Genomic DNA, 25755 nt, shown 5'->3' with positions numbered 1-25755 from the left:
CTAGAGTAATGAATTAATGTTTATTTAATGTTAACAGTTTGTGGAGCCATCCAGTGAGCCGAATTACACCCTTTGGCAGGCAGGTTCTGGCCCTCGGGCCACATGTTTAAGACATCTAGAGATAGTTGAAATACAAGCGTAATTTTATTTGTCAGAGCCGTTTTCTCCATCTAGGTGTTCACTTTATTAAATAAAGAAACTATTAATGAATCAGGGAGGGCAGAGCGCACGGTCAGGGGCACCCCAGCATTCCTGAAGCCGGTGGGGATTCAGTGTCTTGCTCAAAGACACAGTAGCAGCCTGGCTGCCATCCAAGCCCTTCTGGCTCAAACTCAAGCACAGAACTCCGTGAATGGCATGCGTGTATAATTACACATTTCGGAAATGATAGATAAAAACTGCGCCTAGTTCCGTTGGTGTCTATGTGTTTGCAGAGAGAGGAGGTGGCAGCGCCCCCTTGCGCTGTAACTTGCATTTCCGTGACGTCAATTCAGCACTGGGAAGGAGACAGCTCCCTCCCCCCCAAAAAATCCAGCGCGCCTCACGTTGCATGGGTCCCCGGTTATTGATAACACAATTTACCCGCTGGGATACATCCCAGTAACGTGAAACTCGTGGATATCGGCGCTGGAAATACTAAAGACACCACGGACCGAATGAAAAACAACGATCTGCTCATTATCGCCGGCAAATAGAAAGCCGAGCCCACCCCTTCACTTGACAACGCGACATCAACCAGGCAGAAAGGTATGGGAATGTCATACTATCCGGTTAAATGCTGATTAAATGAGAAATCAGGTACGTTTTGGTAGGAATCCGTTGCTTGGTGGGGTAGCGTTCATGCCGCTCACACTGCACCACTGAAGTGATGCTGCCAACAAGCGAAGCATCGTCGATGAATGCTACAAAATCATATTTGTGCAAAGAGAAAGCTCACATTACTCTCGTTCGTACCAGCGCCGAGTAAATGTACATGTACTGCGGCAGTTTCACTTGGCATGGAGCATAGTAGGCATCGGGCTTGCTATTCATGCACGTCGGCTATGATGCTGCTGAGTGTCATCATCACATCCTTGGTTATTTAAAGATTGATCTTCCTGCGTGCGTGTGTGTGTGTGTGGTTTTGTGTGTGTGTGTGAGTGTGTGTGTGTGTGTGTGTGTGTGTGTCTGTGTGTGCGTCTGTGTGCTCACTACTCCTTCGCACAGGCCTGGTGGTTGTTTATTGCCCGTTTTTTACGCTCTCATTTGCCCAGCCGCCGTGGGTCTTCTTGTGCAATGGTGCAGTACAAGACACGGAGCTGGTGTAGGATATATGAATTGGGTACATGTGCTTCCTCTCTCGCTCCCTCTATCGCTCTCTAACACACACATGCATGCACGCACAGTCGTACATACACATGCACACGCGGAGGTGGTTATGCAATTCGTCATATTCTTCATCGCACACGATAATCTTCTTCACTTGGCACATGATGGGCAGCATATACCAGCTGCTTTGCTTGCATCCTGTCAGACACTTGTGCTGCTCAGAGGGACAGTTAAAGCACAGGTGACAGTCATGGCTGTGGACTATAGCTGCCTGTGGTCGATTCATTCATAAAGCCAGTTTTCACTCTGGGTGATGGCTCCACTGGGCCGGCTGGTTTTCCCATTCACAGACACACAGACGAGGCTGTACTTCATGATTCAGACAGAATTTGGTTATGGAACTGGAGTGGCTGTAGATAGACTGGGAGACTGGCTCACTGCCCAACTCACAACACGACTCCCTCTGTTTTGGTGTTTTGCATTGCTTTAATGGAAGCAGAGTGCCAAGGTAGCCATTATTTCAGAAGTGGACAGCTCCATAATGCCAATTTATGTTTTAAGTGTGGAGCTGTCCGGCGCTGAAATGAACCTAAATGTTAATAATCATTCTAATTCACTTCTTATCATGAATCTTCTCCTCCAGGCTTTCTTCTCATCTGTCCACCCTCCATCCACCCTGACCTGCTGTGTTGGGGAAACCCCTGATGAGTGGGACCTGTATCCATGAGCCCCGCGCCCCTTCCCCCTCCCTGTCAGGCTTCAGTACCCCCATCTCAGAACCCCCCTATCGAAGACTCGATGGAGACACCCCTGCCTGCACCCCCGAAACTGACCTGACCCCCACACAGTGTGTCCTTCGTAACGTATTGTCCATTGACACCAGTGGACAGGGGGTACCCGGCGGCAGCAGCCCAACTCCCAGTGATGGACCCTCAGCCCACTTTGACAACAGCGTGCTAAAACTACATGAACATGAGGCCTGCCAGTGTGGCGGCGGGGCTGAGGCGGGCCACAGTCCGGAGGCTGGCGCTGTACGGAGCCAGTCAGAGAACATTCGCCTACAATCAGGAAGTGGAGGTTTTTTGGAGGGACTGTTTGGCTGCCTGAAACCAGTCTGGACCATGATTGGAAAGGCCTACTCTACTGAACACAAACACAATCAAGAAGGTATGTGTAGATAATGCTCCACCTCTATGTTCTCTGCTGTGTATGGAAAACATGGAGATTCACCACAGAAAGTGAATAGCTTAAGCTTCAGCCTGACTCTAGTGAAAGAAACAAAAGCCCTGATTTTAAACTCCCAGCAGAGCTGTTATTATTATTGATTTAGCTTCTTTTTTTTAAATTTGTTTTCTTGTGAAATATTGGATAATTTGTGCTGGGGCTCAGTTATTTAAATGGAATATGATGAGGGAACCAACTTCAGCCAAACAGGTTTCTAATTGCTGTCATACACTTAAACAATGCACTATATTTTATAGCCTTTTCATATGTTTTTATGTAAGTCCTAAAAAGTAACTGTGACTGTTTTTAGTTAAATGTAGTGAAGGAAAAAGTAAGATATTTAGCCCAGAAATGTAGTGGAGCGAAAGGGTAAAGTGGCAGAAAATAGAAATACTCAAGCATGAGTACCTCAAGCTGTACTTAAGAACAGCACTTGAGTAAATGTACTTTGGTGTTTTGCAAAACCAGAGCTCCATTATTTCCGTGGCTCCCCGACTGCCACTTTGTCCTGCTGGCAGCACGACTGTGTGTTCAGGTCTGTCAGCCAGGTTCACCCACAGCTAAACTGAGATCTCACAGCTGGTCAGGTGGGAGCATCATGTGCATCTGGCTCCACTGCTGCTGCTGCTGCAGCTCTCGAGAGATCTCAACACTTCAGTGGACCTCATGAAGAATTGATCTGGCTGTCTCTTTTATTCTGCCAGGCTCGTCCATCTTTAGTGACCGTGCTTTCACAGTCGTTTAAGTAAAGTCAGCGTGACAGATGACAGGCAGATTAGACTACAAGTGGATCATTGTTTTCCCCCATTTTTCCTCCTTATCTCTGGATACAGATGCAATGGTCTAGTGGATATGTTGTCAATATCCCACTTGTTTGACCACACCAGGCACTTTGTATGATGTAACAGTGTCCTGGCAGCTCATTGTAATGTGTAGCATGGATCTACCATTTGCTTTACAATGCCCCTAACTCCTCTCTGTTCAAGCCAACAAGAGTGCATATTGACAGTGGGTTGCTTTGCAATGTGTGATGGGTGTAAATTAAGTAATTACTATGGTGGTACAACTGAAAACATCTGCTGCAATGTCCCTGTTATTGTGTATAAATTTATATAGTTTTGTGTTTGCTCATCGATGTTCATTTTGTTGACTTGTTGGTCTGAGTTTAGAGTCTTGGGAGGTTCCTTTTGAGGAAATCTCTGACCTGCAGTGGGTGGGCAGTGGCGCACAGGGGGCCGTCTTCCTTGGCAAGTTCCACGGAGAAGAAGTGGCTGTGAAGAAAGTGCGGGACATCAAAGAGACTGAGATCAAACATCTCCGCAAACTCAAGCACCCCAACATTATTACTTTCAAGTGAGGAAACCACATCAGATTTTTTTTTTTTACTAGGATGTGCGTCACCCAGTCATTTAACTCTGATTGCACTTCCCTTTCAGGGGTGTGTGTACCCAGGCTCCTTGTTACTGTATCTTGATGGAATATTGTGCCCAAGGGCAGCTGTATGAGGTGCTGAGGGCAGGCCGTAAAATCACACCTTCTCTCCTGGTTGACTGGTCCATGGGCATTGCAGGCGGCATGAACTACCTACACCTCCACAAAATCATCCACAGAGACCTCAAGTCCCCCAAGTAAGACTCAGCAGCACAGCCAGCGTAATGACAGTTTCATTCAACACTAGAGATGAAATAGTTTATTACGTAATCTCATCTTTCCAGCATGTTGATCACACATGATGACATGGTGAAGATCTCTGACTTTGGCACCTCAAAGGAGCTAAGTGACAAGAGCACCAAGATGTCATTTGCTGGCACTGTAGCCTGGATGGCACCTGAAGTTATTCGGAATGAGCCAGTGTCAGAAAAGGTGGACATTTGGTAAGTCTGGTTAACATTCACATTTTTTCCTAGGCTATGAAAGTTTTTTTTTCTTGATTCATTTTTTAATATACTGCACTACTGAAAATGTGCAGGAAGCTTGATATTCTAAATTAATAGTTGAGAGATGTCTGAATCTCTTTTGAACTGCTTTGTTGTGATTTCTATGCATGAATGTTCCTCTCCAATCTCTTTTTTATAAAGATATTTTGACCTCAATGAGATTTCCTGAACAAATAAAGCTTAACATCTCTTATAGGTCTTTTGGAGTGGTGCTCTGGGAGATGCTTACAGGAGAGATCCCTTATAAAGATGTCGACTCATCTGCAATCATCTGGGGTGTGGGAAACAACAGCCTTCAGCTGCCCATACCGGAGAGTTGCCCAGATGGCTTCAAGATTCTCCTCAGACAGTGCTGGTGAGCAGCGTCTGGAAATGGGCAGTTGGAATGAGAAAAAAATAATGAGCACAGCAGGGAGGAGAGGACAGATGAGCAGTAAAGAGTAGTACAGGCAAGGGTTGAAAGTAGTTGCACTGGGAGCTGTAAGTCTGTGGTTTAAGGATTTTATTGATTTTACAGTGCATTGTAAATGTGCACAGCTGTGTTTTCCCATCTTGGATTTGCAGGAACTGTAAGCCCAGAAATAGACCTTCTTTCCGCCAAATCCTCCTTCATCTGGATATAGCGTCAGCTGATGTACTGTCAACTCCTCAAGAAACGTACTTCAAGTCTCAGGTATTGTTCAATTGAATGGAAGGACTTTAAAAAACCTGTTAATTACATTTCAGAATACACATACAGTGCTGTGAAAAAGTATTTGCCCCCTTGCTGATTTCTTAGCTTTTTATACATTTGTCACATTTACATGTTTCAGATCAAATTTTAATATTAATCAAAGATAATACCATTTTTAAATGATAATTTCATTTATTAAGGGAAAAAAATTCTCCGAACCTACTCAACCTACCCTGTGTGAAAATCTAATTGCCTCCTAAACCTATAAACTGGTCCTGTTATCTTTGGCAGCAAGAACTGCAATCAAGCATTTGCAATAACTAGCAATGAGTCTTTGAGACTGTAGGACTTTTGTCCCACTCTTCTTTGCAGCATTGTTTTAATTTACCTACATTGGTAGGATTTCCAGCATGAAAACCTCCGGTCTGTTTAAGGTCATGACAAAGCGTCCCAATCAGTCCGGACTTTGATTAGGCCACTCCAACGCCCGACATTCTCCTTTAGGACTTTCTGGTAGAGAGCGGAATTCATGGTTCCATCGATTACGGTAAGTCGTCCAGGTCCTGAAGCAGCAAAGCAGCCCCAGAATCATACTGCCACCACCACTTTATGTTCTTTAAATGAAATGCTGTGTTAGTTTTATACCAAATGTGACAGGAAACAAACCTTCCAAGAAGCTGAGTTTTTGTCTCATCAGTCCACAGAATATTTTCCCAAAAGTCTTGGGAATCATCAGGATGTTTTTGGCAAATGTGAGACAAGCCTTGTACTTTTTGGTCAACAGTGATGTTTGCCTTGGAACTCTCCCATGGATGCCAAGTCTTTTTCTTATTGTTGAATAATGAACTCTGATCTTAATTGAGGCAAGTGAAACCTGCAGTTCTTTAGATGTTGTTCTGGGTTCTTTTGTGACCTTCTGGATGAGTCATTGATGTGCTCTTGGAGTAACTTTGGTAGGCCAGCCCTGCTGGGAAGTCCCAAAACCTTAGAAATGGCTTTGTAACCCTTTCCAGACTGATAGCTGTCAATGTTTCTCATGTGTTCTTGAGTTTCTTTAGATTGTGGCATGATTTGCTGTTTTTTTTCAGATATTTTAGCTTCCTTCACTTTGTCAGGCAGGTTCTATTTAAGTGATTTCTTGATTCAACAGCTCTGGTAGTAATCAGGCCTGTGTGTGGCTAGTGAAATTGAAATTGGGGCAAATACTTTTTCACACAGGGCCAGGTAGTTTTAGATAGCATTAAAATTTATCTGATGATCTGAAACATGTAAGTGTGAGAAATGTGCAAAAAACTAAGAAACCAGGAAGTGGGCAAATATATTTTCATGGTATTGTATCATAGAGGTATATATATATATATATATATATATATATATATATATATATATATATATATATATATATATATATATACACACAACAACAACAATCTCCTCAAAGCACTTTATATTATAAGTTAAAGTTCCTACAATATTAGAGAGAAAACTCAAGAACAACACAATCCCCTATGAGCAAGCACTTAGTGACGACAGGAAGAGACTTCAGACACAGGGAGGGGCAGCCATCTACCATGGCAGGTTTGTTGGGTGAAGAGAAAGAGATCAGAAAAAAGGAGAGCACAGAGAGACCAAAGATGAAACACAAACTATGGGAGAAAGTAGACAAAGGTTGATAACATGCAGTAATAGACTATAAACACATCATGAATGAAAGAAAGAGAAAGAAATGAGAAGAAATGCTCAGTGCATCAAGTCCCCAGCAGCCTGGCAGTGTTATGGGAAAGGTTCAGGGTCACCTGATCCAGTCTTAACTATAAGCACTGTCTAAAAGGAAAGTTTTAATCCTTGGAAAAGCCGAGTGTCTCTCCAAGTCATTTGAACTGTATTAGGCTGATAGAACACCATTCTTCCAAAGATATTTCTTTATTTGGTGTTTTGGTGGTGGTGGTGGAGAGGACAGTCTTCCACATTGATTTGATGTAACATTTTTATACTCATCAAACCATTTAGTCACCCTTCATTCCCTGTGATGAGGGGTATTGTTATGCTGGAAGAGACCATTTCTGTCAGGATATAAATGTTGCACTATACCACCAAACTGTCTTCCTATAGCATAACACAGCCACCAGATTCCTTCACTGTAGGCATCAAAGGTTCAGATTTTTCCTTTAATTTGTCACCTCTCTGTACAGATGTACACAAATGAACACAAATACACGTGCTTGGAAAGTAATCAGACGTTAACTGTACAAAAGAGAGCTGATTTTTGAAGTCACCTCTGACTAGACAGAGCTGGTTAACAGAACTGTGCTCTCATCAGGCTGAATGGAGGGAAGAGGTGAAGCAGCACTTTGAGAAGATTAAATCTGATGGCACTTGTCTCCACCGACTCGATGAGGAACTGATCAACCGACGCAGAGAGGAGCTCAGGTTTGCTTTTTATTGGTAATATTGTTTCATGCAAACTCAAGGTTTTACATTATTAGCAACAGAGACTGGTAATCTTACTATGTTAGCTGACATGGCATGAAGCCACTTTTCTTCTGTCCTATTTCTTGCTGTCACTCCTTAGCATGCCCTTGTGGATGAAATAAGTACCTTGCGTGCACGTCCATTGTAGAGGATTTAGATTCTCTCATGCGGATGCACAATGACATCAGCAGCTTCTTTTCTTCTCAGGCATGCTTTGGACATTCGTGAGCATTATGAAAGAAAACTGGAGAGGGCTAACAACCTTTACATGGAGCTCAGCGCTGTCATGCTGCAGCTGGAGCTGAAAGAGAAAGAGTTGCAGAGGTACAAATAAATCCATGTTCATGAGATGCAAGCACTCTTTACAAATTAATAAGCCTTGGTGCATTTACACTTCGGTGGCATTTTCTTTCCAGGAGAGAACAGTCTTTGGATAAGAAGTATCCAGGTTTGTTCAAGCACCATAGCTCCAGACAGAGCAGCTCCTCAAACTCCATGGATAAGCTCATCAAGAAGAGAAATGTCCCACAAAAACTTCCCTCGGGAAAGAGGTGTGAGAATTCATTTCATTGGCTGAAACTGGAATGAATGAGTGAATATTCATGAGGCTTGTGCACTGTAGTTGTTGACTAATCCTTCCCACTCTTTCAGGCCAGACATTCTTAAGTCTGAGGTAATCATTCCCAAAATGGACTCTTCCGTAATGCAAGTCACTATTCCAGCCTGCCCTAACAGGAGCTCCACTTCTCCCAGCCGGTCTCGGAGGGTAAAGACCCGCCATCGTAAGGCCGGTAAGGGCAGCAGTGGGGACCTGGCTGGACTTAAAGCCAATCAATCCTCCCCTAACAGGGACACAACTGCCCAAGTTAACAGTTCTACCACTAACACCTCCAAGCAGCTCCTGGAGCCTTCTGCAGCCCTGCGGGGTCTCAGTCACGAGCAGCAGCAGAGGCAGCTATCCTCCTCCAGTCCTGACCTCATCTGCACCACGCTAGAGGCAGACAGCCAGGGAAAAGGGGACCCCTCTGTGGGTGGGCTGGAGAGAGGGGGGAGCCTTAGTGCCTCTGCTGGTTTAGGGGGGTCAGAGGGAGGGGCAGCCGGTCTGGATGATCTCACAGAAACCCCCCCACGCAGTGACACTCCCAGCGAGGATGCTGCATCGTTCCCGTTCTCCAGCAGCCCAGACTCACCGTGTGGGAGGGGTGCGGCAGCAGGACGAGGATCTCTGGGATCTCCACGCCTTCCTCATGATGGGGAAGATAAAGAGGAGGGTGCAGGTGCTGTGAGGCTGCCCCGGGGAGCATCAGGTGGAATTGGGAGTCAGCACCTCACACCTTCAGCCATTCTGTACAGGGCAGCTATCACACGCAAACAGGTACAGTGCAGGATACCTCTTCATATTCCTCACTATCCCTCTGATAATTATTTTCACATTTTTCATGTTTCTGCCTACAGAGGCGTGGAGTGTCATCAGAAGAGGAGGAGGGTGAAGTTGACAGTGAGGTTGAGTTACCACGGAGACGGTGAGTAACTGTCCTTCATTACTTGAAAATTCCCTCAAGCCATCTTCCCTCTTTGACAAGTTGCCGATTTATTCAGAGAACAAATTTACATCATTCTTTACCATAATCAGATTCAGCGATTCTTATATCTAGTTTTGTTCTTTCTTATTAATCTGTCCAGACGCCCGACCAGCATTACCAAGTGCCAGTCAGTGTCAACATTCAGTTCAGAAAATCTGTCTGTATCGGATGGTGAGGAGGGCCACACAACAGACCACTCTCATAGCGGTACTCCCGATGTCGTCAGCACTAACACCGATGACAGGTTGGATGACCGCAGCGACGACCTCCTCTCTCAGGGGTCGGAGATCCCCGCGGACAACACCGATCCTGCCCAGGCTTCCGATGGCCTGTCTGAGAGAGACGGCGCTCTGGGCCAGGGCAAAGCTCAGCTGGATGCCGGGCAGAATCCTAATGAGGTAAAGAAAGTATGCAGAGGATTGCATGTGTCAGCTTGTGTCATCCCCTCAGAACAATATAGCTAGTGGTCAAAACGTACTTAAGTATAATTTTGAGTTACGTGACTATATTCATTTTATTATATTTCATGTTATACTTCCCTAATATATTTCACAGGGTTATATTTGACTTTTAGCAAGATTTTTTGCAAGATACAGACTGTCAAAAAAAAAAAGTCTGACTGAAGGTGAGGGATTGTCTGAACTGTGAGTCATGTAAAGCTACTCTAGTAGAGACAAGAGCCATTAATGAGCATTATAGATTCCCTTTAATTATTTTATGAACCTTTAGTTTAATCTGGTGACCCTTAGGATGGAGCCTGACCCCCATGTTGAACGCAAATGGAAAAAACTGTCAAATTGTATCCTCTTTAACCTACTACAATATTTTGCTGCAGAATTACTACTTGATACCTGAAGTAGATTAGATTAGATTAGATTCAACTCATTGTCATTGTGTCCACAAGGCACACAATGAAATGATCGTTCCAGATCACTCATCCAGAGACAAGCATCTGCGGTCATGCAGCCAGAAACTGGCGCTACCGTTAGACAATGTGGTTTAAGTGTCTTGCCCAAGGACACAACGCAGCACCACAAAGATAACACTGAATCTGCACTTGTAATGTAGTTATTTGTACTTTTGACCACTGATGATTTTATTTAAAGTTGCAATAAAAAAAAAATCCCAGCCTTTCTCACTGATACAACAGTTGAATGTATTTTAAAACACCTGCTTTTTTTTTTTTTTTTTTTTTTTAAGTATGATTTATTTCTGATTTTACACAATAGTGAACATCAGAACAGACAAAAATTCCAGTTATAACATAAGACATTAATTGGAATGATAAACATGAACCAGTAAATGACACAAATACAAAACAAAACAAACAAACAAAAAAAAATTACACACACACACACACACACACACATATATATATATATATATATATATATATATATATATATATAAAACACCTGCTTGCATTAGTGGCAATAACTAGATCTCACTATGAACCCTTTAAAGTCTCCGCGCTGTTGATCAAGTGAATGTGAAAGATTTTTTCTTGTTTTACTTTCAGTTCATTCTTCTTGGCTCCGTTTGCCTCGTTTTGTTTATCTGGTAGATATTTTTGTGCTTGTGCAGGTTGTTCCAACATTTCAAATACTGGGATAAAATTGCAATCTTCTTTTTCCTTTTACTCTTCAACCAAGCCTTCATTTTCCAGGGAAATTTCCTACCCACAGGCAGGCAAAAAGCGAGGCAGCCAATCTTGTCACTGATGGCATCATTATTCTATTGCCGTGAAACGTGCAACTGACATTTTCTTCGCAATGATAAAGCTAAATAAAAAAAAAACTGTCTAACTACAGGGTCTCCCACCACTGCTAAAATTACACTGCATAATCCCAATTCCCACTCTTTATTTCACACCTCTCTTTTGGAGGGTAGAGGCTGGAATTGGGTTTAGGTCCATGTCTGCTGCCGGTCATGTATGACATCATTTTCCTCTTCCTTCTCTCTTTTTAGAGTCGAGCCTTGTGTGATGATTCTGACTGCGACAGCGCTGAGCTGGATCAGTCAGGTAGTGGCGAGCTCAGCCGTCCTCCCAGTGCTGGAGCATGGGCGCCGCCATCTCAACCCTATCAGGGGTCTCCACAGGCTCCCCATACGGGACCTCCATAGATCACTGGACACTAGGAAAGATCCAGCTACTCTACAGTGAGCAACCATCACAGGCGTACACCGGTCTGTCAGTGCAGTACATTACTGTTGTCATGAGGGATCACACCTACTACACCACTCAGACTATGACAAGTTGACTTATGGTGTCTCATAAGTTTGTTGGCTGGCAAACCTGCACCAGATGACATAGGACATTTGTCATAACCTGACATCAGATATTTTGGCAGCTTGTGACATCAGATAAATGTCATTTCCGTTCAGTAGGGTTTGTTTGGTTTTTTTTTTAGGCAGGATAATTCCAGTTTGCAAAAACCCTTCCACAGATGCACACGCACGCACAAGAAGATACCACACTCTTAGTCCTTTAAACACTCTAACCTTCACTCTGGGAGCATCCTCCATGATACTCCACACACTAATGCATCAAATACTAATGATTAATAAATGTAAATATTCATGGCATACCACATGAGAAATATCTAACTTTATTTTATTTGTAAGATAAAAGTGTAAGACTTAACAGTATGCAGCCCTGTGAACAAATGCATGACTACATGTTTATAATTTATGGTTCGAATGTGTCCGTTTTATATTTTGTGAAAGTTTACACTTTTTTAATCCTGAAAGTATTAATTGAGTTTTTTTTTTCTTTTTGTTAATAAATGTCATCACTAAAGAAAAAAAAAAGAGACAAAAATGGAATGAAAATCTCACATTGATCATGATGCATAATTTGGGTTCTCAGTAGCTAAAATTTTATTTTTTTTAAGCCCTCCTACTACTGAGTTTCACATACACATATGACACACTTGAGGTTTTTATAGAGTTTATAAAAAATTTTTGATAGGATGGGAGGTCTTTTGGTTCACTCGAAATGCACCTCTGCTATTGTGTGTGTACACTCATTTAACCAGCTTATTGAGTACATCAAGCTAAAAATACTTTGTGTCTTTTTTGTTGAAACTGTTTTAAAAAGTTGTGGATTCAAGTGGAATATCATTGTGGAGAATGTAATTCGTTTGTGGTGACGGGAAACTTTATTTCATTAGGCAGAGAGGTGTTCCTATTATTTAGACAACTCTTGTTGATATATCCAGGGTGCATAAAATTATACAGAAGCATTTTGGAGGTACTGTCACCACAAACTGACACAAACAGTTGAAACAGAACCTCTCTAAAACAGTTTTAACACAAACTCAACATTCTAACCTCTGGTAAAGTAGCATTTATTGCAGGACTGTTGCATGTGTTTTAGCTAGATGGTTCTAATAAACTGGCAACCCATTATTGCTTTCCCAGTTTATGGAATTACTGACTGTGGCTTTTAAAATGTTGTTGCTTTTAATAATTTCAGCCACAAAGTGCAGAAGAAATCCACTGTTTTAACACCAAACAGTTGCACAATGAACAGAGCCAGACCAGATTTAAAATGTAATTAGAACAGACGCAGAAGCAGGGATATCTCATTTTCTATTTCTACTTCTCAGTTGTTAAAGACTGGCACTTATATTCCACCCTTGGCAACGTGACAGTTGCTCAGAGAGCTGGGTGTTCTTGTTAGCTGTATTAGCAGCTAATACCTTGGAATGAATTCCTGGCCTTCTGCAGCGATTTAGGAGCATGAGCCCCCTACTCCATCCACCTACCACTCCAACCACAACATGACGTGCCCAGTTGATCGAGAGCTAGAACGACTACAAGTAGTTTGCTTCAACCTTGTAACACCTAATACTGACTAAAAGCATCCTTTTTAAGTGCAGGATTCTGAGTTCAGGTTATATTGAATGAATCTTAACTATGTGCAGGCAAGCGTGGAAAAACCTCCCAACCTTTGACCTAATGTTGAGTCATAACGAGTTTGATTTAAGCCTACTGGTGTGTCCACATGGTTAAGCAATAGGGATGGGAATGGCAGAGTAAATCACGATATGATACTATCATGATAACAGTTGTATTGTGATACATGGATTCTGCAATACTTTATACATTGCAAGACAATCATCTGTAATACATGACCATATCTGTGGAAATCAGAAAGGACTAAAGAAAAAATATCCTTACAAACAGGAATCATTTATTCACTTGGTTTTAGCCTTTACATAAACATTATTACTTTAATAATAAGTACTTTAAGTCTTATTTTCTCCTCCTAAATTCCATCACATACAATTTTGTTGGTGCATATACGTAGTAACATCTTCCAAATCAATTCATGTTTGTTTTGTATTCTTTCATTAGGCATAGTTTGCACAACATTGCACTGCACTCCATGGGGGTTTGGTGCACAAGAGATTATATTATGCATAGATATAAAGGAAAATACATAAATAATACTTATTACATCAAAAATGCAATATTTGTGTTTAAAATAATGATTGTTTATATTAGTGACCCTTACATATACAGTACCAGCCAAAAGTTTGGACACACTGGCACTGTATGTGATTTTACTTCCTTAAAAGGGAGCCCCCCCCCCCACCTAACTCAAACCCAGGATATAGTGCATCTCTAACTTGTTGCAAGAAAAAGCAATATGATTTTCCCATTTTATATGAATGCAGTAGAAAACTGAAAAGTGGCAACGCTCATCCACTAAACCTAAATGGACACTGATTTGTAAAATCAGTGGAGTACCATCCAGTAATGAACCAAAAGGCCTCTGGTTGTTCGGGATGTTGGCAGGCTTCATAAAAACCTCATCTGTTCCTTTTACCCTTTAAGATTACTGCAGAAGTACCTAGATAAAGATAGAGCACTTCTCTGTGATGGTTACTAGTAGAACAGTAAGTATCCTTTGGGTTTGAATAGAAATGTTTTGTTTTTATACAGCATTGCACATTGTACCTGTAACATAGGAATTATATTGAAAGCAAAATATTATGAGCAACAATAAATAATGTATTGGTTACAAAAAAAAAAAAAGGGTGTGATGTTTGTTTTAAAAAGACAGGGCATGTGGCTGCATCACAGCTCAACAAGAAATGATCACTTTCAATCACCTTGAACATGTCCAAACTGAGCCAGTGTTAATTCCTTATACAGGGGTTGGACAATGAAACTGAAACACCTGTCATTTTAGTGTGGGAGGTTTCATGGCTAAATTGGACCAGCCTGGTGGCCAATCTTCATTACTTGCACATTGCACCAGTAAGAGCAGAGTGTGAAGGTCCAATTAGCAGGGGAAGAGCACAGTTTTGCTCAAAATATTGCAATGCACACAATATTATGGGTGACATACCAGAGTTCAAAAGAAGACAAATTGTTGGTGCATGTCTTGCTGGTGCATCTGTGACCAAGACAGCAAGTCTTCGTGATGTATCAAGAGCCACGGTATCCAGGGTAACGTCAGCATATCACCAAGAAGGACGAACCACATCCAACAGGATTAACTGTGGACGCAAGAGGAAGCTGTCTGAAAGGGATGTTCGGGTGCTAACCCGGATTGTATCCAAAAAACAAAACCACAGCTGCCCAAATCACAGCAGAATTAAATGTGCACCTCAACTCTCCTGTTTCCACCAAAACTGTCTGTCTGGAGCTCCACAGGGTCAATATACAGGGCTGGGTTGCTATAGCCAAACCTTTGGTCACTCGTGCCAATGCCAAACGTTGGTTTCAATGGTGCAAGGAGTGCAAATCTTGGGCTGTGGACAATGTGAAACATGTATTGTTCTCTGATGAGTCCACCATTACTGTTTTCCCCACATCCGGGAGAGTTACGGTGTGGAGAAGCCCCAAAGAAGCGTACCACCCAGACTGTTGCATGCCCAGAGTGAAGCATGGGGGTGGATCAGTGATGGTTTGGGCTGCCATATCATGGCATTCCCTTGGCCCAATACTTGTGCTAGATGGGCGCGTCACTGCCAAGGACTACCGAACCATTCTGGAGGACCATGTGCATCCAATGGTTCAAACATTGTATCCTGAAGGCGGTGCCGTGTATCAGGATGACAATGCACCAATACACACAGCAAGACTGGTGAAAGATTGGTTTGATGAACATGAAAGTGAAGTTAAACATCTCCCATGGCCTGCACAGTCACCAGATCTAAATATTATTGATCCACTTTGGGGTGTTTTGGAGGAGCGAGTCAGGAAACGTTTTCCTCCACCAGCATCACGTCGTGACCTGGCCACTATCCTGCAAGAAGAATGGCTTAAAATCCCTCTGACCACTGTGCAGGACTTGTATATGTCGTTCCCAAAATGAACTGACGCTGTATTGGCCGCAAAAGGAGGCCCTACACCAGGGGTGGGCAACTCCAGGCCTCGAGGGCCGGTGTCCTGCAGGTTTTAGATGTGTTCCTGAGCCAACACACCTGAATCACATATAGAAGTCATTAGCAGGACTCTGGAGAACTTGACTGCATACTGAGGAGGTAATTCAGCCATTTGATTCAGGTGTGTTGGATCAGGGACACATCTAAAACATGCAGGACACCGGCCCTCGAGGCCTGGAGTTGCCCACCCCTGCCCTACACCATACTAATAAATTATTGTGGTCTAAAATCAGGTGTTTCAGTTTCATTGTCCAACCCCTGTATATTTGCTCATTAACATCTACACTTAGGTCCATAACTTTTGGAACAATGTAGTTTTGCCTCTGCACACCACAGTAATGGATTTTAAAATCAAACTATCAAGATGTGATTGAAGTGCAGACTCAATGGGTTTAACAAAAATATTGCATTAACTGCTTAGGAATTATCTGCATAGCCATTTTCATTCAGTCTTCCATTTTCAGAGGCTCAAAGGTAACCGGCCAATTGAGTTACATGGTCAGGTGAGACTTCTTTAGAATTATATCATGGCAAATTAAACTGATAAAAATCTGGTGTGGGTTAAAAGGGGTAATTTGGTATTTTTCATTGGAATTCTTAATGAGGTTCAAAGAGACGTCAGCGCAAGTGACGATGACCATCTATAGGTTCATTTTGGTTTTTCAGCCTATCAGACAACAAAACTTTAGGAGTTGTCAAATCAAAAATTTACTCTACTCTTAAAAATGGAGGAATGCAATGGCCAGCACAGCAAAACCATAAGGCCTGAAGGACTACATGAGACAGCTAAAATAGATTCAGTTCTATTTATTTAGCGCTAAATCACAGTCGCCTCAAGGCACTTTATATTATAAGCTAAAGACCCTACAATAATACAGAGAAAAAAAAAAAAAAAACAAAAAAAAAAACAAAAAAAAACAAAAAAAAAAAAAAACTTGGCAGTTTTGTTGGTAAGTTATTGTCCAAAAACTTTTCAACCCAACTACAGAAGTCCCCCAACTGATGAGACAGTACCAGAAAGAATTAAATAAGAACGACCCAGCACTGTTTAAGCATTTCACATCTTTTATTTCTGCATTTCATTTCTTCAACAATTTAATTGCACCCAGATCTACAATAGTTTGAAAACGTGCACAAAAAACGTGAGTTTCTTCATCCTGCAAAGAATAATAAAAAATAAAATCTGACCCAGGCAAAAAAGATAGCAGGAAACTAGTGTTAATTCTATAATTCTCCTAATTAATCATAATTTAATACCTCAGCATAATATACTTAAAGACCAATATGTCTTGTAGTTTTGCCCCTTGCAGCATTCCCCCTCCCTGCAGTTAAAAAAAATATTTCTCTATTTAAAACAAACATTTTAATGTTATCATCATTGCCACCATGGTCTTAGTAATTTAAGAGAAAAGAATATTTTCCTCTCATTTAAGCCCACACCTCATAACCAAAGCCCACCCACCCTTATTAGAATCCAATACACAACAATGCTCAAAATCCTGGGGCCTGCACTACGAAGCAGGGTCAACATACCAAGCATATCTTCTTATTGTCTGGATTCAACCAAAATCATGCCAAGTGGTGAATATGGTTAACTCAGTATGTCAACCAAACTTTTTCTGAATATAGCAATGAGCCACAAAAGTTCATGCAACAATAATCCCAAACAACTACGAAGAATTTACAAATTCAACTGCGTTTCTGCAGCCAAAGCCAGGGGGGAAAGCTGGAAAAAGCTTTTCACTAATGTGAATGAGTAGGATAGGCTCATCAATATCACTGCCCTATCATTAAGGCACGAGTAGATCCATCATTACAAATGGGTATTCCAATAAATTTATGTGTTCTTCAGAAGTAATCTTATGGCGAGTGAGACAAGTTTAGCATTTTTCTTTTAGCTGCAAACCCTGTGGTATTAAAAAGAGCCTTGGAAGAATGTAAAGCACAAATAGAAAACATATTTCAAACTGATAGATACACTGTACTCATCAGGGAAAGCTAACGAGGTCAGAACCTCTCCGAACACCCCTTTCCTTCCCAAGATGTGACAGTCTGCCCAACACGATCTTCTACAACCAGCAGATGACTCCAAACTGACTGGCCAGTCGATGTTTTTATACATGCTAATCTGTTATCTTAAGCATGTGTGCAGTCTAAGTTATCATTGCAATGTGCCCCAATAAGAACAGAACCACAATGTAACCTTCAAAACCCGAGATTACCTCACTAACCACATATCCTGCTTCGTAGCACAGGCCTCTGGTCAAGAAATAAAATGGATGGAAATACAGGAATGACACAAAAATAATTACTCAGCAAATTAGAGGTGAGCCATGATGTAGCTTAAAATTCTCCTCTGAACCTGCACCAGACAAGCGGTAAAATTACCTTCTGACAAAAAGGTTTTCCCTGCATTCACCTTCAGCTGGAGATCACTTACACCCAGTGAAACCCGTTAAACCCACAATGCCTCATTCAGGAAGTACAGCTTCAAACAGAAGATGGCAAATACCAATGAATTCTACTCATTTGAAGAGCTGTGTATTAAATAAAAATAAATAGATATTTAAAAAGGAAGGGAAAGAACAGTCCATCTATGATGTTATTGTCTTTTTTTTCTTCATTTTTACATTTTCTAAGAAAAATCTGACATAAGAAAAACATTTATGCCTTTTCAGATTTTTCTAAAATTTTACCTACAGTATATCAAGAAGATCATACAGATATACAGCAAAATAAGAGGAAAAAAAAATACAACAGAAGGAGTCTTTAAAAACTATATGCAAAGGGAATTTAAAAACATAATAAATAAATAAAATACCAATATAATGATAATGGTGTAATTACAACTGAGTAGGTGTCTAACCAAAGCAGAGGAGAAAACAGTGAGTCTATAGTACTTGGTTTTTGCATTAAGTTCAATAAGGGACCTCTTGGTAAAAAGTAGGGGGAGGGGTTACGTTAGGTGCTGATGAAGATCCTCCTTGTCAGTTGGCTGCGAGTCCAGTAGCTTCAGAAGACAGCCTGAGCAGAAAACAGGAAAACTTCAGCACTAATGTTTGTTTAAAAATACAATCAGTAATACACGAGTGGCTTCACAGGTCGCTGTATTTGAAATGGAAAACCAATAAAAGAGTCTCATTTGACAAGCGAACAATTGGGGTGTGAAGATGGAAAATTTCTGCTACTGATTTAAAACATGTTCAATGTGCAGTCTGGGTGCTGGGGGACTAGAGTTTTTTCTCTCCACAGAATACCCTCAACTAGCAAAGTGCCTCCTGCAACAAATGCAACAAATATTTAGACTGAATGGGACTGATGGGGCAAATGAACTGATAATTAACTGCATGACCCCACTTCCCAAAAAAAAAAAAAAAAAAAAAAATCACCCTGCATCTGTACAGCAGGCTTAGGGTTCAGTTACACTGCTGCTGGTGTGAAGAGAGACAGCAAGCAAAAAATGATTTAGTCTGCTGTTATTAGTAAGCCTAAGTGGATAGTTATGAGCTGAAAACCTAAAAAAGTAAACCGTGTTAAGTTGTAATTTTCCTTAAAGGTTGCCTATACCGATAGCTTTATTTACTCTCTCAGCTCATTGATGTGTGAAAATAGCTATTGTCAACAGTAGGCTACCGCTACTACTTCAACTTTATTAGTTAAAATCCTAAAAGTACAGTGTTACTCATGCTTGGGCCTGGCAGGGTTTTTAAATACACTGGCAGAAAAACCCTAAAAGCACAACAAACAGGAGCCACACTGGCTGCAAATAAAATGTTGGTCAGGCTGAAGTGAATCAATATTCAATGATAACTGTGTGGTAACGACGGCAGAGTCATCAACCCAACTCGGCTACAGATTGTGCCTTTTTAAAAAGATGCGTTTACGCTAAAATAAACGAACCTATGAACATAAGTACCTATGCCTTTCATATTTGTTTGTGCACATAATGCACGCAAACAGCTGTTGGACTGGTACAGACCTGTGTAGGTTTTAGGGCCAATTCTATCAGCCCTACAGTCTAGTGGGACAGAGTCACAGCTGGAAGAGGGGTGATGCAATTATTATGAGAGCACTGGTAATGAAGTGACTGTTAAAAACCGCCAATAGTCCAATTCTAATAAATCTTTGGTAACCTAATTAAATAAGAAGCACTCCTTGCATTTCCTCTTATGTGATCAATCCATTGCTTCTGATAGAAAGGAAAACTCAACCTTCATAAATTCAGATCAAAGCTGACCAACAGCATGTCAGAATTAAAATAAGTAAATAATATTCAGTAGACAGCAAGCGCTTGCCATCTTCTTGCTGCCATGCAATGGATGTGTGCTGCACTAGACTCTGACTTCTTTCTTACCGGGCATTGATCAGGTACTCAGCCAGGCTGATGCTGGCGTGGGAGCCAGTAATGGTGACCTGTCTGTCAGTTGAGCCCTCCACAGGATTGGCAATCTTGATCTGAGCCCCTGACATCTGACGGATCTCATTGATCTTTGCGCCCTGACGGCCGATGATGCACCCAATGAGCTGGGGAAGAAGAAGAATTACGCAAGACCATATCAATATCATTCAATGCCAAAGGGTTAAAAAAAAAAAAAAAAGATAAATTAAAAAAATAGAAATTAAACAGGCTACTTAATAAAGCCAGAAAGTTTCTCTGGTAAGAAAAAACAAACAAACAAAAAAAAAAAACATTAATTATGACTTACATCATTCGGAATGGTCAGCTCATGAGAGCCAGTTTGTGCAGAGGCATCCATCCCAGCTGAAGGAGTACGACAGAGTTAATTAGGCTGGTTAATAGAAATATACAGCTATCACATTCCATCTTGCAGCATGTCCACCTACCCTGGAAGCCCTGGTTGCCGTGTGCAAGGGGGAAGGGGCTCTGCTGCATGGCCAGCTGGTGAAGTTTGGTGAGCTGTTGAAACAAAATAAAGGAAGGACATGCAGAGCACAGAGACAGATGTGTTAGGGAAAAACTGAAAATAAACTTCAAGACTGAAATGTTGTTTTCCCTTGTGTAAGTGGTTTTTGTGATAATGAGTGGAAATCATGAAATGGAACACGGGACCTATGACTTTGCTTTAAGATATTTATGCTAAGATCTGAATCTACAATCTGTGGAATTGTTAAATGGATGTGTGTATCAAGCAGTGGTGGCTGGGGATGGGGTGGGGTGGGGGGGGGATGGGGTAGGAAAAAGAAAAGAAAAAAGTCAGAGGGATGAAATAAGAAGGTGGCATGGCTTCCCCAGACCGAAGTTGCAAATATATTGGATCACTTACAGAGGGCCCTTCACTTACATCAGGCTGTGGAATGGCGTGCTGCCCTTGGACAGCATAAGCCTGCAAAGAGAGAACGGCACTTAGGAGGGTGTGGCAGTGTGACACACAGTGTGATCTAATAGCCATCAGTCCTCTGTCCTTGCTGCAAGGAGCAATGCCTGGCAAGTTACAATCCAGAACAGGAGCATGTGTATAACTAAACATTGTTGAGGAAAAGGGAGGGGAAAAAAAAAAAAAAAAAAAAAAAAGTGATCAAAAGAAGTGCTTTTGCTACTTACCTGACCACCTGCAAAGATAACAGGAGAGCCTGAGGGTTTGGGTCTGTATGGGATGGTCACTCCTTTTGGTGGAGACTAGGAAAACAAATATTCACTTTTAACTATCAATAACAAAAATTAAACTAAGTGCTAAACTAAGTGGCTAAAGCACATTTTCCAAACAGTGAAAATCAGGATAACATTAAACAATGTTTGTACCTCAAGCATGACAATGCAGATCTGCTTGACACACTCAATAATGGACTGAGGGGTCCCTGCAACGGTGATGGCACGCTCTGTTGAGTTGGGTAACATGTCCCCTGCTACTTGTACCTGAGCTCCTGCGGACTACAGGGAAGACAAAAGTTACGAGACATCGGGATTAAAAAAAAAAAAAAAAAAAAAAAAAATCTGAAATTTGTACAAAAAGATTAAAACACAACAGACAAACCTCTCTGATTTCTTTGATCTTGCAGCCACCTTTGCCAATGAGTGAGCCGCACTGGCTGGCGGGTACAACGAGGCGCATGGTGACTGGTGGTTTGCTGGTGGCCGTACTGTTAGTCATCGAAGTGCTGATGTCCTGCAGGGGAAGAGGATACAACAAAATGATTTCCAAAGTGGCAGCTGCGTGTGTCACGTGAGATGCAGCGAGCAACTCTAACCTCCTCCAGTTTCTCTATGATCATGGAGAAGGCTTTAAAGATGGAGGTGGTGGGTCCTGCGAGGGTTATGATCCTCTCTGGGCAGTTCCCCTCTGAGATGTTGATTCGTGCACCACTCTGCGGAGACAAAGGAAAAAAAATAAAGTTGATTTGTTATCATATGACGCATGAGTCACAGAACACCACTGAAATGTTAACATGTTCCTTCTTGATTGTTTGGGAAAAAAAAAAAAAAAAAAAAGAATCTTACCTCCTCTCTCATCTTTTTAACCGACTCGCCCTTCTGTAGATAAAGAAAAAGACAATATTTACAAAACATACCAGGAGACTTGCTGCAGATAGTATCATTCTGGCAGTAAAACCAACTTACCTTGCCAATGATGCTCCCAACCTCCTACATAAGAGGAAAAAAAAGTGTTAAAAAATACTTTGTTTTATTTATTTATTTTTCACTACAGCCAGATTAATTTGATAAGTGAATGCAGACTTTAAGATCTTTATCCAATCTATCAGAATCAGATTCTTCTAACCTTTTATCAGAACTGGTATGTTGTGGCTTTTGCAAGCCACATGCAAGCCTTTTTTCTACTCTTGACACTCTGTGTAGAACAATTGCATTAATTTTGAAAATCTGTGCAAGCCTACTTTTTCCAACACTTAGAAAGTTGATCCACAGTCAATGAAGGAATCAATAAAGCTTTTTATATCTTATCAAAGTCCATCCACAGTTGCATGCAGGCACACTCACCTTCCCATGCATGAGTAGCCTGATGGTTAAGGTGACATTAAGTCCTCCTTCAACCAGACTGGAGTCCATTGCTGCAGATGAGTCCAACACACACGCACACACACACTCTACACTGGCCAGCAAAGTGAGTCTTTGGTCACTGGCTGAACGTCTGCAACGGAGTGGAAAATAAAACAGTCAGAGACAAGTGTAGTTAGTGGAAAGTGTGAGGCCATCTGCTGTCAATGCAAATCAGTGAAGTGATACTGGCAGTCCACATCTTGTGGACTTTAACGCCGTTTTCCAGCCACGTCGAAAGAAAGACGTTTCAGTTCGGTAATTGACATTAGACTGGCCCGAGTCCACTCATTCACACAGCACAATGACCCACTGTCTCTCTGCGGTCGATGTCTATTTCCTGACATTCTACAGCTGTGGCGACATCCCTTCAGTTTTTGGCCTAAACGGAAGCTCCCCCAATTCCCTGCTAAAAATTTCTGTAGCTTTATATCAACTTTCCATCCAAGCTAGCAAGAGAAAGCGAACAGCATGACGTTATGACATCAAATCCTGTTTGCAGGGAGCATCACAGCTAGTCACGCAAGCGAGATAAGGGGAAGTTAGCAGCACCAAAACATTTATTCCCACAAAATCCTCGCTTTTTGTTACATTTATAAAATGCCTGCAGAAAAGTCTAACCAGCCCATCTTTAAAATATTGCAACTCGAAACTAACTCCTGCTCCACCATCAAGCTAAATACAGATCGGTAATTTTCCATCCAGCACGCTAGCGTTAGCATTCAGGAACTAGTCGGATCCCGCGGCCTACGAATGGCACAGAGTTATCCCTGTCCTTCACTCTGAGGGGAAAAAAACACACACACATATACATAAAGCTGGACGACTTACCGGAACCGTCCCTGGAAGTGTGTTCAGGGGGTGGGTAGGGTGGCAAGGGTAGAAGGGGAGAGGTTCGGGAGGGAGTTTTAAAAGGATCTGGGGAAGAGGGAAGCGACGCCACTGTTCGATCGGACTCCACTCTCCTCTTCTGCTTCGCACAAAAGACAAAACGCGTTCAACTCTGACCTCTTTAAATGCCCGCCCTCCACCGGGTCAGCCCTGCCCACTGACGCGATATTTACCCCGAGAGTGTCAAAACAAACTATATATATATATATATATATATATATATATATATATATATATATATATATATATATATATATATATATATATGTATATATATATAATCAGTTTATGTGAAACACTCAGGCAATTCTCAAAAAAAAAAAAAAAAAAAAAAAAAGCAGCAATCACATTATCAAACACACAGTCCAGTCCTACAGTGAATGCTATTCTTAATAAATAATGTTCTTGAGGTCCATATTTTCTCTGAAGACTAAAAATAATTCTATAAAGTCTTAACCTAAAGCTAAAATAATATAGTGAAAAACAACAACAAAAAGTAACAGTAGTTGTAGAAGACACTGGGACCCCTCATCCCACTATTAAGATAAGAAATACTTTATTTATTCCATATTTAGGCAATTCCTTTGTCACAGCAGCTCAAATAATACTATTACTATTACAACTACTCTAACTTTTTCTCCAAACTGCTCGATCTGCTCTCTGATGTACTCATTTCTAATCCTGCCAATCCTGATCACTTTCAGTGACAATCTTAGTATCTTTAACTCTTCCAGCTCGGCCTCCTGTCTTTTTGTAATTGCCACATCTCCAAACCATACATTGTAGCAAATTTCATTACCACCTTGTAAATCTTCCCTTTTACTCTTGCTGCTTTCATTCTGTCACACATCACCACTGATGCTTGTCTCCACCCACTTCACCCACTCTCTTCTGCACTGTCCCTCACTTTGGATGGTTGACCCCAGGTATTTAAACCTCTCCTTCTTGCAGCTTCACTTTTCCACCTGTCTCCCTCTCATTCACACATTTATTCTGTCTTGTTTCGATTGACTTTCATTCATCGTCTCTCCAGTGCACATTTCCACCTCTCCAGACACTCTTCCCCCTGGTCCTTACTCTCACTACAGATCATAGTGTCATCTGTGAACATCATAGTCCATGGAGACTCCTGCCTGACCTCATCTGTTAACCTGTCCATCACCATTACAAACAAGAAGGGGCTCAGAGCTGATCCCTGATGTAATCCCACCCTCCCACCTTAAACCCATCTGTAACGCCTACTGCACACCTCACCACTGTCCTCATATATGTCCTGCACCACCCTCACATCCTTCTCTGCCACTCCTGACTTCCTCATGCAGTACCACAGTTCCTCCCTTGGCTCCCAAATTATAAGCTTTTCCAGACTTTCCTTCACATTTAATGTGACTTGATAATAATACACAAACACTACAGAGAGGCAACAGCCACTGTGCACTATTTAGACGGCTCAGGGCCTCCCCATGACAAAGGTAATAAATAATAGAATCCAGTTGTTATGGATCAGTTGATGCAGTTACATGTAAATGTGTTTCATTTGTTCCATTCAGTTAAGTTTTTACTATATATATATATATATATATATATATATATATATATATATATATATATATATATAAACCTCTTGTAGGCATCCCTACAAGAGGTTTTGAAGGATTGGTTGCAGTTGTCTGTGAAGCCAACAGATGGCACAATAACACTGTGAATGTAGCTCGTGGTCATTCTCTTCAAAGTCCTGCATCCATTCTGGCATTGCTCAAAAATACTCATTCATAGCTTGATGAGTTGACCGAGGTGTCGTGACTGTTCCACCTAAAAATGAGAAGCATTAAATTTAGCCATGTGAAAAAGGCATTTTGCCCAATTAGAGATGTAAAATGAGCAAAATGCCTTTGTCGAATGAGTCAGCGCTCTGATTTTGAAAGAGGAGCTAAAATCTGTGTTTTAGTTGATGAATTATAAACATATCGACTAATAATTTATATTACTGCAGTGAATCTCTCACTACAGACTCCAGCCACAGTATTCCTGTACATTCCTGATAATGAAGAGAAGACTGGTGATCAATATCTGGATCAGAAATGCACATGTATCATTTGCGTTTGGTCTGACAGATCATTTATTGCCTTTAATAATTTGGGAATATATACGTATTCTCTGGAGTATCAGTCTGGCGTTCATTACTCAATCATTTGAACTCTTATGATGTTTGAAAACCTGTCACAGTGAATTTGGCTGATGCACGGTGAAT

At 41.5% G+C, this 25755-nt stretch overlaps 2 protein-coding genes across 4 annotated transcripts; one reads left to right on the top strand and one right to left on the bottom strand.

Moving 5' to 3' along the window:
• The first annotated feature begins 518 nt into the window (after positions 1–518).
• On the top strand, positions 519–14234 carry map3k12 (mitogen-activated protein kinase kinase kinase 12). The gene is made up of 14 exons (XM_030734802.1): positions 519–747; positions 1952–2475; positions 3702–3885; positions 3969–4160; positions 4248–4406; positions 4666–4824; positions 5034–5142; positions 7463–7572; positions 7822–7938; positions 8031–8165; positions 8266–8989; positions 9070–9137; positions 9298–9595; positions 11166–14234. Exons 2-14 carry the CDS (start codon positions 2013–2015, stop codon positions 11319–11321), a joined length of 2874 nt encoding a protein of 957 aa, XP_030590662.1. The 5' UTR covers positions 519–747; positions 1952–2012; the 3' UTR covers positions 11322–14234.
• Positions 14235–16643: 2409 nt separating this feature from the next.
• LOC115782572 (poly(rC)-binding protein 2-like) lies at positions 16644–23603 on the bottom strand. Of its 3 annotated transcripts, none has more exons than XM_030732808.1 (13): positions 23445–23603; positions 22557–22707; positions 22179–22202; positions 22059–22091; positions 21809–21925; positions 21595–21726; positions 21363–21491; positions 21165–21239; positions 20887–20946; positions 20447–20519; positions 20308–20363; positions 19956–20125; positions 16644–18625 (listed from the first exon to the last, which is right to left on the bottom strand). In XM_030732808.1, exons 2-13 carry the CDS (start codon positions 22623–22625, stop codon positions 18589–18591), a joined length of 975 nt encoding a protein of 324 aa, XP_030588668.1. In that variant the 5' UTR covers positions 22626–22707; positions 23445–23603; the 3' UTR covers positions 16644–18588. The 3 variants fall into 3 exon arrangements, with proteins under 3 accessions (XP_030588668.1, XP_030588669.1, XP_030588670.1); XM_030732809.1 differs by having other exon boundaries at positions 20905–20946; XM_030732810.1 differs by lacking the exon at positions 16644–18625 and having other exon boundaries at positions 19952–20125.
• Positions 23604–25755: the final 2152 nt, after the last annotated feature.

Source organism: Archocentrus centrarchus, chromosome 7 (assembly GCF_007364275.1).
Source record: "Archocentrus centrarchus isolate MPI-CPG fArcCen1 chromosome 7, fArcCen1, whole genome shotgun sequence".
NCBI classification, from domain to species: domain Eukaryota; kingdom Metazoa; phylum Chordata; class Actinopteri; order Cichliformes; family Cichlidae; genus Archocentrus; species Archocentrus centrarchus.
Note: the sequence above shows the minus strand (reverse complement) of the source record. Positions and strands in the feature narration are given on the sequence as shown.